This window comes from Pogoniulus pusillus, assembly GCF_015220805.1.
Source record: "Pogoniulus pusillus isolate bPogPus1 chromosome W unlocalized genomic scaffold, bPogPus1.pri SUPER_W_unloc_1, whole genome shotgun sequence".
NCBI classification, from domain to species: domain Eukaryota; kingdom Metazoa; phylum Chordata; class Aves; order Piciformes; family Lybiidae; genus Pogoniulus; species Pogoniulus pusillus.
In genome coordinates, this window is record NW_026974535.1 from 2,310,716 (window position 1) to 2,323,178 (window position 12,463).

General features: G+C 41.1%; 1 protein-coding gene across 11 annotated transcripts in view; it reads left to right on the forward strand.

The window, feature by feature from the left end:
- The window catches only part of LOC135173792 (mesoderm induction early response protein 3-like), a 40,121-nt gene extending 36,539 nt beyond the window's left edge, over positions 1-3,582 (forward strand). For all 11 annotated transcript variants that reach the window (XM_064140938.1, XM_064140941.1, XM_064140936.1 and 8 more), the window contains 3 exons: positions 607-734; positions 911-1,056; positions 1,180-3,582. In XM_064140938.1, the coding sequence (XP_063997008.1) occupies positions 607-734; positions 911-1,056; positions 1,180-1,637 (732 nt within the window). In that variant the 3' untranslated portion in view covers positions 1,638-3,582. The remainder of the gene's footprint in view (positions 1-606; positions 735-910; positions 1,057-1,179) is intronic.
- The last annotated feature ends 8,881 nt before the right edge of the window (positions 3,583-12,463 follow it).

Below are 12,463 nucleotides of genomic sequence, written 5' to 3' on the forward strand. Positions count from 1 at the left end.
GTTAAACTTTTCTTCTTTTTAACTTCCAAATCAGAGTGAGATTAATTATTTGGATGTGCTTACCTTTTCTTCTCTCTACATCTAATTCCCTTCTTCTGGGAAAGAAGGGGGAAGAGGGAAGGGCACTCTATAAAATTGTTGTTGGTTCTATCAAATATATTTGAGTCTCCGGGAATTTAAATTAGAACCGAGACACGCCTCAAGTGGCAAACTGAAGGCTGTCCTTAGGCTCATCTCTAGTGAGCCTGGTTTTAACTCTCTCTCCCTTCAAACCTAATTTAAAACTCTTTCAATGAGTTCTGCCAACTCATGTACCAGGATCTTTTTCACCCTCTGAGCTAGATGTACTCCATCTGCTGCGAGCAGACCCAGTGCCGTATAAAGTTCCCCGAGATTAAAAAAAAAAAAAGATTCTGTCAATGGCACCAGCCTCTGAGTCACTTATTAATCATGCATGATTTCCTGTACCTTTCAGTATCCCTTCCTGCCACTGAGGGTATTGATGAAAAAATTACCTGTGCCCCTAATTCTTCAACCAGTTTTCCCAGTGCCTTGAAGTCTCTTTTGATTGCTTAATCTTGTCAATTCATCTTGCTTTCTTTCAAGGTAATAACCAGAACAGTTTCTGAATGTGTGGCTTTCTATTACATGTGGAAAAAGTCAGAACGTTATGATTACTTTGCTCAGCAAACAAGATTTGGAAAGAAGAGATATAACCATCATCCAGGAGTTACGTAAGTAAAATGCTCTTGGAATGTTTTCTGTTGCAAATTGTAAATATAGATTACTTTTTCTCCTGTCATTGCAGTGTAATGCTGTAGTGCTATGGCATTGGAAATAAAAAAAAATAATAATTTTTAGGCCTTGTTTTCCTGTTAAATATTCCATTATGAATGTCGTATTCTTTAAGGGACTACATGGATCGTTTGGTAGATGAAGCAGAAGCCCTTGGTGGAGCAGTACGTTCTTCAGCCTTAACATCAAATACTCGAACAGAAACCATTCCTGACCCACAGCTAAGCATTCTGAGCTCTATCACTGCCAATGAGTTGACAGGTAAATCAAGAGATCAAAAAAAAACACCAAAAAAACAAAAGAACAACAGTCCTAAACTCCCTTTTTGTTTTAACTATATAAACAGCTATTTCACTTACATTTTGTGTTCATCTCTTTTTCCAGCATTGACAAACAGTGTAGCTACAGTCTGCCACAGTTCAGATGTGAACTGCCTGGATGGTGCCTTTCCTCCTATGGACAACTTACCCCGAGCACCCGTTAATCATGTGCCTATTGGAACAGAAGAATTGCTTAACTTGCCTAGCAATGGTGAAAGTGATTGTTTTAATTTATTTGAGACTGGCTTTTATCATTCAGAGCTAAACCAAATGAACATGTGTAGTGAGGAGACAGAAAGACCTGCAAAGAGATTGAAAATGGGAATTGCTGTCCCGGAATCCTTCATGAATGATGTCTCTGTAAATAACCTTGGTGTGGACTTTGAGAACCACACACACCGTATTACCAGTGCCAAAATGGCTGTTTCAGTGGCTGACTTCAGCAATTTATCTGCAAATGAGACAAACAATTTTATCAACACACATGCTCTTCACCAACCTAATGCTCTTCATTCAGAATGACTATGGAAAATAAGCAAACAGTGGGTACTTTATGCAGTAGTAGTAAACTTGATGAAAGCTATCAGGTTTGTTTAGTCTTTCACTGGAAGTTTGAACATTGACATCAGTGATGTCTTTTTATGTATAGAACTATATCTTGATTTATCAAGAGTTATTTCTTTTTTTAGTCCTTAAACGTGGAAATGTTCATCAGAGTTTGGGATTAGAAAAACTCTGTGGTGCAGCTTTAAACTATGCTTCAATTTTAAAATTTTATTTTAAAGCCTGTAGACAGGCCACTCTTTCAAAACCAGCACAAAATGATGAAATGATTGGAGTGGCATTCTAGTATAAGTTACTTTTGCTGTAACAGATGCAGTGTAATAATGTTTACAGGTACTGATCCCAATCCCTGCTCAATGTAGCATTTTATTTTATTATAAAGGCAGGGATGGGTTTCTTTAACTGAAACTGCACAAATGTACAAGGATGTTTTTTAAATGGATGATTCTCTCATGTTGTATTTAACTAGAGCACATCATTTTACAAAACAGCAAATTCATTTTGGTGGAAGCTAGCACAAGGGACATAACATGAGTCAAGTATGAAGACATACATTTGGATGCTATTGCAAAATTATAGGCCATGGCTACCTTACACAAAAGTAATTATACTGCCAGAGATACCTGTGTACTTTAAACTTACTGTTTTAAACATGTATTTTAGGCTATTATGTTCAGGTGGATTCTGTCCACAACTTCAAAGATTAATGCACTCCTATAACTTTGCTTTCCAAAGGCAATTGACACATAAAGCTACTGTCTACACACCTTAGGATTTACCACTGAAAAGTCAGTCTGTGATTTGGAAGATAGCTTAAATTGTTTGGAGCACTGCAATTCAAAGTATTACAGTTTTGAGTGAATATCTATGTTAATATAGAAAAAGTAAGAACCTTGAACTATCCATTTGATTTTTTTTCTTCAATGTGAATTGCATTTCTTTGTTTTGTCAAGTCATTGGCTCAAAAATGACACTTCGCTACTTCAGTCAAATAGGAAAGGACAACTAAAAATGTTTTCCGTTAAATCAATTCTTTAACTTCAGTAAGTTTTAATTTTGAACACTGGATGCAATTTATCCGTGCAGTTTGCCTTGCAGATTGTTTGTTCTAATTCTTGTGTGAGAATAATACTTGGGTAAGATTACTCCTTTCCTTTATTAATTTTCCTTGTACTGTCCATATTACAAATTTAATTACCACACACTTGTTTCCATTATTGAAGTGATTATGTTATTGATATTAGTGATTTGAATATTTGAAAGAGAAGAGAGTATTTATAAATACCATTAACTGCATTGACATCCTGACTTTTGAAGTCAGGGTATTGAGTTTTCTTTACAGTGTTGTAATGAATATTGTTTTGAAGCTTTAAGCAATAGCCCATTTGCTGTTTTAAAATAAACTAGTTTAGCACAGTGGACAAAAGTAGAGATATTTTTTTATTCAATTCTTCCACATCTGAAATATTTAATTCAAATAAGTACACAGTAAATAATGGGTAGCCATGGCCTTGTGTTGTACTCTGACATTTTCAGTGAAGTTGTCAGCTTCTTGTTGTTGTATTTTGTGCTGAACTGTATATCTTATTTGTTTGGTTTATGAATCAAAACATTATATGTAATTTTGTAAAATACTGGCCATAATTATTCATTGTTATACATTCAAGTTTATGAGTTTACAGTGAGTAGTTGGTCTGTATAAAAACAATACAAAGATGACTGAATGCTTATACCAGTTGCACTTAAATGAACATACCCATTCTCATTACATGATGCAGTAATATATTCAATTTATCTATGCATTGCTGGGCTCTTAATGTAGACAGAGATTTGTCTAAGGTTTGGGTTGTCAGCAAGTTGAATGGACACTTTAATAAAATACTGTTGACCAAAATTCAGAAAATTATAAGAGAAAAATTAATTACAGCTGGTCCAATAGTGTTTTGGTTGTTTGGGGGTTTTGTGTATATTTTTTTGTTAGGTTGGTTGAGGGTTTTTGTTTTGTGTTTTTGGTGGTGGTTTTGGGCTTTTTTTTCTTTGTTTTATTTTGAGGTTTGGGATTTTTTTGTGGTGGTTGTTGTCATTCTTTAAAAATAATGCTGATCTTAGCCTGTTGGCTAACTAGCTAGTATCACTTTTAATTTCTTGTTAAAATGAGGCAATAATTTGCAAGATTTTGTAAATATGTAAATTCTTCATATCTTTTTAGATATCCATTTCAATATTTTTCTGACTACTCCTGTGTATAGTAACATTTTTGTGCATGCTTGATGAGACATTCATAAATTTGTACCACTATAACTTTATCCATGTAAAATAACTCTTTATTGAATTTTTCTTTTAGGAGCCGGACTTAATTATTTTTCTTCCAGTTTAAACATTTTAAATGGAGAACTTGTCACTGTTTGTTAAAATTGTGTTTTGAAAGTCAGCATGAAGAGAACTGAATTGCAACAATATGAAGAAATTATATTGCCTTGGTTCTTTGATGGTGAAGCACAATTCTTATAAATTGTGATGATTTCTTTGTCCTCTGACATACTTTCTCCAACCAAAAATCCATAAATGGGCAATTGCAGTGTTGGTAAATGTATCCTTTCTATGTACAGGGAATGTGATGAGGATAGTTGATTAATTTAGAAGTGTAACTTGGTGCTGTGATTATAGCAATACTTTTACTTTGCTTACTTGTATGTTATCTTCTCACACTAGGATTTTAAATGTTTAGCTTTCCTTTCGTCATGGTCAAACTGCTGAATTTACTTGAAGGATACTAAATCGTGTATGATTAGGTCAATGGACTGTGCAATTATTTTCTGATTTTAATTTTTAAGACTGAGTAAAAAATGTATGGAAACTTCAGCTCAAGTAGAACATAGTGATACTAATTAATTTAACCAAAGTTTTTAGATTAATATTTCAACTTCGAATGTAAACTAATGGATAAACTGACCAACAGGGACACGATATTTGACCAGCACTACAAGCACATTGTATACAGATGGGAAAACTAAATACAGTAATTTATAATACAAGGTTACTATTTTTTCTATTCGTATTTTTCAGTAGAAGGAAAATATTAAAATACAGTAGGTATGGTTATAGTCCTATTACTAAAACAGGTTCCAGTTATCAATTATTCAAACTACCCTGTGCATGACAATAAATTTAGTGACAATCAGAGCTTGTTTTTAATATCAGATGTTCAAGAGGAAGTTGCTATTGTTGCATTGATTTTAATATTTGTACATAAACACTGTGGTTTTTTTTTAGTTATTTTGTATTTGCTGTACATTAATACTTGGTGTACAATTCCAGAAATAAATGTCTGGAATGTTCTTTACTTGAAAAGCTTTTTCATGTTAGAATGCATCCTCCTTCCACATCTGTTTGATGGTAAGGAAGAGACACATAGAGAATTATGATGACTTTCAGCTTATTTACCTGAAGTCCTGGCTAACTGGGGAGGGGCCAATGGACCAGAGGGTTAGCAAATGTAACACCTATCTACATGAAAGGAAGAAAAGAGGATCCCAGGAAACTATAGACCTGTCAGTCTGACCTCTGTACCAGGGAAGATCATGGAGCAGGTCAAGTGCCATTACCCACCATATAGGGAACAACCAGGGAATCAGGCCCAGTCACCATGGGTTTATGAAGGGCTGGTCATGCCTGACAAACAAGATGAACCAACTACTGGATGAGGGAAAGGCTGTGGATATTGTCTACCTAGACTTTCAAAAGGCCTTTGGCATGTTATCCCACAGAATTCTCACGAACAAAGTGGCTGCTCGTGGCTTGAATGAGCACACGCTCTACTGGATAAAGCACTGGCTGGAGGAAAGGGCCCAAAGAGTGGTGGTCAGTAGAGTTAAATCCAACTGGCAGCCGGTCACAAGAGCTCCGCAGGGCTCAGTGCTGGGACCACTTCTGTTTAACATCTTTATTGATGATCTTGATGAAAATATAGTGTGTCATCAGTAAGTTCGCAGATGAAACCAAGTTAGGTGGCAGTGTTGATCTGCACAAGGGTAGAGAGGCTCTACAGAGGGACTTGGATGGATTGGATCAATGGGTCAAATGCCAGGTTCTGCACTTGGGTCACAACAACCCCAAGCAATGCTACAGGCTTGGGGAAGTGTGGCTGGAAAGCTGTCTAGCTGAAAGGGACCTGGGGGTTGTAATAGACAAGCAACTCAATATGAGCAAGCAGTTTGCCCTGGTGGCAAAGAAAGCCAATGGGATCCTGGCTGTGTCCAGCAGGAATAGGGAGGTGGTTGTCCTCTTGTCCTCTGCTCTGGTAAGGCCACACCTTAAGTATTGTGTTCAGTTTTGGGCACCTCAATGCAAGAGGGATGTTGAGGTGCTGGAGCAAGTGCAGAGGAGGGTAACAAAGCCGGTGAAGGGACTGGAGAATAAATCTTATGAAGAGCAGCTGAAGGAGCTGGATCTGCTTAGTTTGAAAAAAAGGAGGCTGAGGGGGAGACCTCATTGCTCTCTACAACTACCTAAAAGAATGTTGGGGAGAGGCTGGTGCTGGTCTCTTCTCACAGGTAAATAGTGATAGAAGAAGGGGTAATGGCCTCAAGCTGTGACTGGGTAGGTTTAGACTGGTCATTAGGAGGAAGTTTTTCATGGAAAGAATGGTCAGGCATTGGAATGGGCTGCCCAGGGCCGCCCTGCTCCTGGGACTGTTCATAGATGAGGGAAAAAAAAAAGAAAATAATAGTAATGTCTTTATTGCCCATTTGTTCTGCTGAGACACAAAAAAAACCTCCTGAAGGGAGGTTGTAGCCATGTGGGGGTTGGTCTCTTCTCCCAGGCAACCAGCAACAGAACAAGGGGACACAGTCTCAAGTTGTGCCACGGGAAGTATAGGCTGGATGTTAGGAGGAAGTTCTTCACAGAGAGAGTGATTTGCCATTGCAATGGGCTGCTCAGGGAGGTGGTGGGGTCACCGTCCCTGGAGGTGTTCAGGAAAGGACTGGATGAAGCACTTAGTGCCATGGTCTAGTTGACTGGATAGGGCTGGGTGATAGGTTGGACTGGATGAGCTTGGAGGTCTCTTCCAACCTGGTTGATTCTATGAAAACAAAGGCACAAAGAAAGATAAGGTCAGTCTGTGGCTGCCTGTTTGCCATATTAACTCTTCTCCATCAACCTGCATGTTCTCAAGTGATCATTCTGCTCCTAGGTTTAGACTGGTCATTAGGGGAAAGTCCCCAAGCATTACATCAAAGCAACCTTTAAAACACATCCAGGAGTGGTGACTCAATCGCCTCCCTGGGCAGCCCATTCTAATGCCTGACCTGTCTTTCCATGAAAAACTTTCCCCTAATGACACAGACTGTGTCATACACGATTTAGTATCCTTCAAGTAAATTCAGCAGTTTGACCATGACGAAAGGAAAGCTAAACATTTAAAATCCTAGTGTGAGAAGATAACATACAAGTAAGCAAAGTAAAAGTATTGCTATAATCACAGCACCAAGTTACACTTCTAAATTAATCAACTATCCTCATCACATTCCCTGTACATAGAAAGGATACATTTACCAACACTGCAATTGCCCATTTATGGATTTTTGGTTGGAGAAAGTATGTCAGAGGACAAAGAAATCATCACAATTTATAAGAATTGTGCTTCACCATCAAAGAACCAAGGCAATATAATTTCTTCATATTGTTGCAATTCAGTTCTCTTCATGCTGACTTTCAAAACACAATTTTAACAAACAGTGACAAGTTCTCCATTTAAAATGTTTAAACTGGAAGAAAAATAATTAAGTCCGGCTCCTAAAAGAAAAATTCAATAAAGAGTTATTTTACATGGATAAAGTTATAGTGGTACAAATTTATGAATGTCTCATCAAGCATGCACAAAAATGTTACTATACACAGGAGTAGTCAGAAAAATATTGAAATGGATATCTAAAAAGATATGAAGAATTTACATATTTACAAAATCTTGCAAATTATTGCCTCATTTTAACAAGAAATTAAAAGTGATACTAGCTAGTTAGCCAACAGGCTAAGATCAGCATTATTTTTAAAGAATGACAACAACCACCACAAAAAAATCCCAAACCTCAAAATAAAACAAAGAAAAAAAAGCCCAAAACCACCACCAAAAACACAAAACAAAAACCCTCAACCAACCTAACAAAAAAAATATACACAGAAAAAGAGCAGGTGAATTAGTCACACAGATGGCAGGTTAGGTTAGAGAGAGAGTGATGCAGCCCAAAGCCCAGAGAGTGAGTGTCTGTGTTATCTATATTTACATTCTTGTTCTTATACATGTCTGCAAGCCTATGAGGGAAGTAGACATCACCATTGTTTCCCTTTCACAGCCTGTAATCTAATTCTTCTCACCAAAACATTCTAGATAGCTTCAAAGTAGTACAGTCCCCTTGTTCTGTTGCTGGTTGCCTGGGAGAAGAGACCAACTCCCACCTGGCTACAGCCTCCCTTCAGGTAGTTGTAGACAGCAATGAGGTCTCCTCTTCCAAACTGAAAGGCTCCTGGAGACCATCACAATGATGCCTGGAGTTCAGGGCTAGCACTTTCCTTCCAGTAGATAGAAGCAGATATAAGCATTTTTGAGGCCAAGCATTTTTTCTGCTAAAAATTGCAGACAAAATGTGATCATTCAACGTTATAAGCCACCGGAAAGGGCCTGCCCCCAAATTTCTTTTTCCAACGTGTGAGGTTCTTGGATATGATCAGTATGATGCCTACGAGTTCAGGGCTAGCACTTTCCATGCATGAGATGGAAGCAGATATAAGCAATTTTGAAGCCGATTAATTTTTCGGCCAAAAATCGCAGATACAGGGCAAGCATTCAAGGTTATGGCCAAAATGAAGCTTCTATCTGCTTCCATTCTTTATTTACCTTATAATCTCGAATGCTCACCTCGTATATGCAATTTTTAGCCAAAAAAGTGCTCGGCCTCAAAAATACTTATATCTGCTTCCAGCTCCTGTAAGAAAAGTGCTAGCCCCTAACTCTAGGTGTCATTCTGACTGTCTCCAAGAACTTCACACTTTGGAAAAAGAGATTTGAAGCTAGGCTGCTTCATGTTACCTACAACCTTGAAAGATCGCCCTGTATCTGTGATTTTTGGCCGAAAAATCCACTTTCCTCAAAAATGCTTATATCTGCTTCCAGCTCCTGCAAGGAATGTGCTAGCCCTGAATTCCAGACACTATTCTTGCTCTCTCGAGGAACCTTCCAGTTTGGATAAAGAGATTTGGAGGTAGGCTTCTTCGTTTCACCCATAAGCTCGAATGCTCTGCAATTTTCGGCAGAAAGAATCCTATGGACTCTATGGACGCCTATTGACACCTATTGACACTGTTGCGGAGGGCAGGAATTAATTCGTGGCCGAGTCGAGAATTTATCAAAAATAGATATTTTTTATTTTCCCAAAAACCTGCCCCCACAACTATATATACAAAGATTAATTTAGTTTAATAAACAGGTTCAGTTGCATGAGAATTAATCTACAAGGATACCATCAATAATCTGACTATATTAGAAGTCAGAAGTTGGAAAAGGACTCAGCTATTAATTAATAGTGGTTTCTTACTAAATTAAGCTAAGCCAAATAACTCACTCAGGCTGGCTCGTGCGGTCTATGTTCCTTTTCCTTTCAGCGGCTGCAGGAGTCGTTAAGGGTCGTTAAGGGTCGTTAGGCACACAAAGGTGTCGACAGGAAAGCGAATTCCTGAAGGTCTCTGCAGTCCAGCCGAGGGGAGTGTGTGAGCTCAGGCAGACACATTCGTCCAGGCACGGGCAAAATCCAAAGCGGGAACCCCAAAGGCGGGAAGACCCCCAATATTTATAACCTTCTCTAGACAAAGGGCAGAGTTACCACACCTTAGGCGCGAAAGCGCACGGCCAATCCCAGCCTGGCTCCAGCGCGGGAACTCACGGGGCAGTCGCCCTCTTTCACGGGGCAGTCCTCCCCCCCTTCACAGCTGCAGGGCAGGCGAGGGGGGGGGAAACCAGGCGGCTTTTCCCCTTTCCCCCCGAAGTCCGGGCAGGAGAGGAATTTAGGGGTACAGGACTCCAGGACATCCCACCCCGGTGGTAATGAGCATCTTTGTCTAGAACTTGAGTGATAGGTGATCCCCCTTCAATTTAGTAACCTATTAATATATATATATATAGCTTAGCCTTTTCCAACATTAACAATATATAACACATTAATCGCCCCAACAATATTTAACAATACTTAACAAGGCTTAACAATAGCCCCAAACAGTATTAAATAAAGCTACACAGTCCATTTGAAAAATTGCTCAGTTCCTGGTAGAGCTACCAAGTTCATGGCAGAGCCTTAGATGCTCTGAGTCCATGGCTGGAGGTCACAGTCCGTGGGTCCTGATGCCATCATCCACTGGCCACCCCGGTGATATGACTCCATCTCTTGTGTAGCTGGCTCTCCCTTTCCCAGGTGCTGGTCAGGTGGTCAGGAACTGGTCCTCTGCCTCGACCTTAACCTGTAAGGAGACAAAACCTGCCTCGGCCTATAAAGGCCAGGCTTGACAATTAATAATTGGGGACGATCCACCGTGCGCTGATCCGGTGGCCTTTTCCATTTGCATCTAGGGCTTCCCAGGCATATAAGCCTCTGGGTTTACCCCGTGCCATTGGCACTACCCCTATAGGTTGGCCTTTTGTACTGGGGAGGTGGTCAGTGACCACGTGGCTCACCTAGGCAGCAGGTCTTTATTCTGGGGGCTTCTGTACCTCTCCCCGTGACTGCTGACCATTAAAAGCTGCCGAGCCACTATTACACTAATTCAGTGTTTTGCCTCCCGTGTGGGAGACGAGAAAAGGTTAACCTTTCTGTCTGGGGGCGAGCTGCAGTTCCCAGCGGGGGGGCTGCCGCTTCTGGACGAGCCGCTCCGGGAGCCACCGCTGGGCGTGCCGCTGCCGCTGGCCCTGGGCTTCTCGCGGCTCCCTCTGGACTTTGTAGCTGATCTCTGGAGGCACCGCACTAGATCCTTCAGCTGCCATTCTGCCAGCTGCCTTAAAACAGTTTTTGGTACCCCTAAAGTCAGGGCTTGTCTATACCAGCTGTTCTTTTCTCTGGGTCTCCAGTCACTCTGTTGGTCTCTGCCCCTTCCCCTCGGGGAGAAGCCTGCAGAACCCGTTCCCCTGGGGGGGCAGTCTTGCACTGTCCGGACCTGCCTGCGCAGAGTCCTGGAATTTTCTGGGGGAGAAGCACGAGACTGTCTCTCCCCATCCCCTTTTCCTTCAGGAGACCCAAACCCAAACTGCAGCCCGTGGGCATTTAAGTTGGTTAACTGTTCAGCCCAAGTCATTACGTGCTCTTTGGCACCGTCCTCTGCATTCTTTGCAATCACACGTTCAATTTTCTCAACATTCTTCATTACTTGGATTTGCAGAGTTGCTGGCAAACCCTTCATAATAGGGTGCAGTCTCTCCGGGTCCACAGGGGCATAAAACGGGCAATCATAATGTCCCTTATCATAGATAGCCTGGACACAGGCAAGTCTGTGGAGAGCAGTGATGAGCTCAGAGGAGCTGGTGACCCGTAGTTCCGTCGGCTCCCCCTGGTAGGCTGGGCAGACGCTGCTTGCCCAGTAAGCTATCCGGGCGGTGAGGCTGTGTGTCCCCTTGGGTTCACGTGTCAGGAACACATCATCCCCCCAGTCTCCAGCCGCTTCCTGCGAGTCTAGAAGGACCCGGTCCCCACCGGCTCGGGACACTCGATACACATAGTCAGCAATTGAGTCCCCAGGATCTCTCGCATATTTGACTTGTAAGTCACTGAGCTGTGCGTCTGTAAACTGCTTTTTGATAACAGTGGTCCCTGCACCGACTTTTCTGCCCTTCACGGCCTGAGTCCTTATTACAGGCAGCACATGCTTCTGCACCATGGCGCCCTCCTCACCGGAGCTCTCTTCGCTGCTAGCCACGGGGGAGTCCAGTTGGGACCTGCGCTTTCTGCGTGGCTTTGAGGCTTTCTGCCGCACAGAGGCACGTGCAGAGGAATTCTCTGAGTCTCTAGCAGAGTCTTTTGTGCCTGGTTTCGGGGAACTTCTCTCCCCGGAAGAGCCCCTTGTGGCATTCTCTGCCTTTTTCCCCAATTCCCGCGAATCACTCCATTCAAATTCAGACATGAAGACTGAAAAGGTAGTGTCTGCAGGCATTACAAGCCTTTCTTTCATCTGGGCAGTCAGTGCCGCGGTCAGGCTCTTTGTCTGCGCCAGCATGTTCTCCCAGATACTTTGGCTTTTAGCTTTTTCTGCTAATAAATCCTTTTCCAAGGCCTGAATTCTTTTTTCATAATTTTCAAATTCGGCCAGAATCCGGGTCACGACTGACCCCAGAACAACAGAGAAATGCTCCATTGGAGACTCAGTAATCACAGGGTCTGAGCACTCAGCTAATTTCTCCAGGATTTTCTCTGGATTTTTACAATTTTTCTGAGCCCAAATTAAATCAAGTCCTGTGATTAGGCATCCCTTTTCATGTAGAAATTCTATGATTGAACTACCGTGCATACACTGCGCCATAATGTTGCGGAGGGCAGGAATTAATTCGTGGCTGAGTCGAGAATTTATCAAAAATAGATATTTTTTATTTTCCAAAAAACCCGCCCCCACAACTATATATACAAAGATTAATTTAGTTTAATAAACAGGTTCAGTTGCATGAGAATTAATCTACAAGGATACCATCAATAATCTGACCATATTGGAAGTCAGAAGTTGGAAAAGGACTCAGCTATTAATTAATAGCGGTT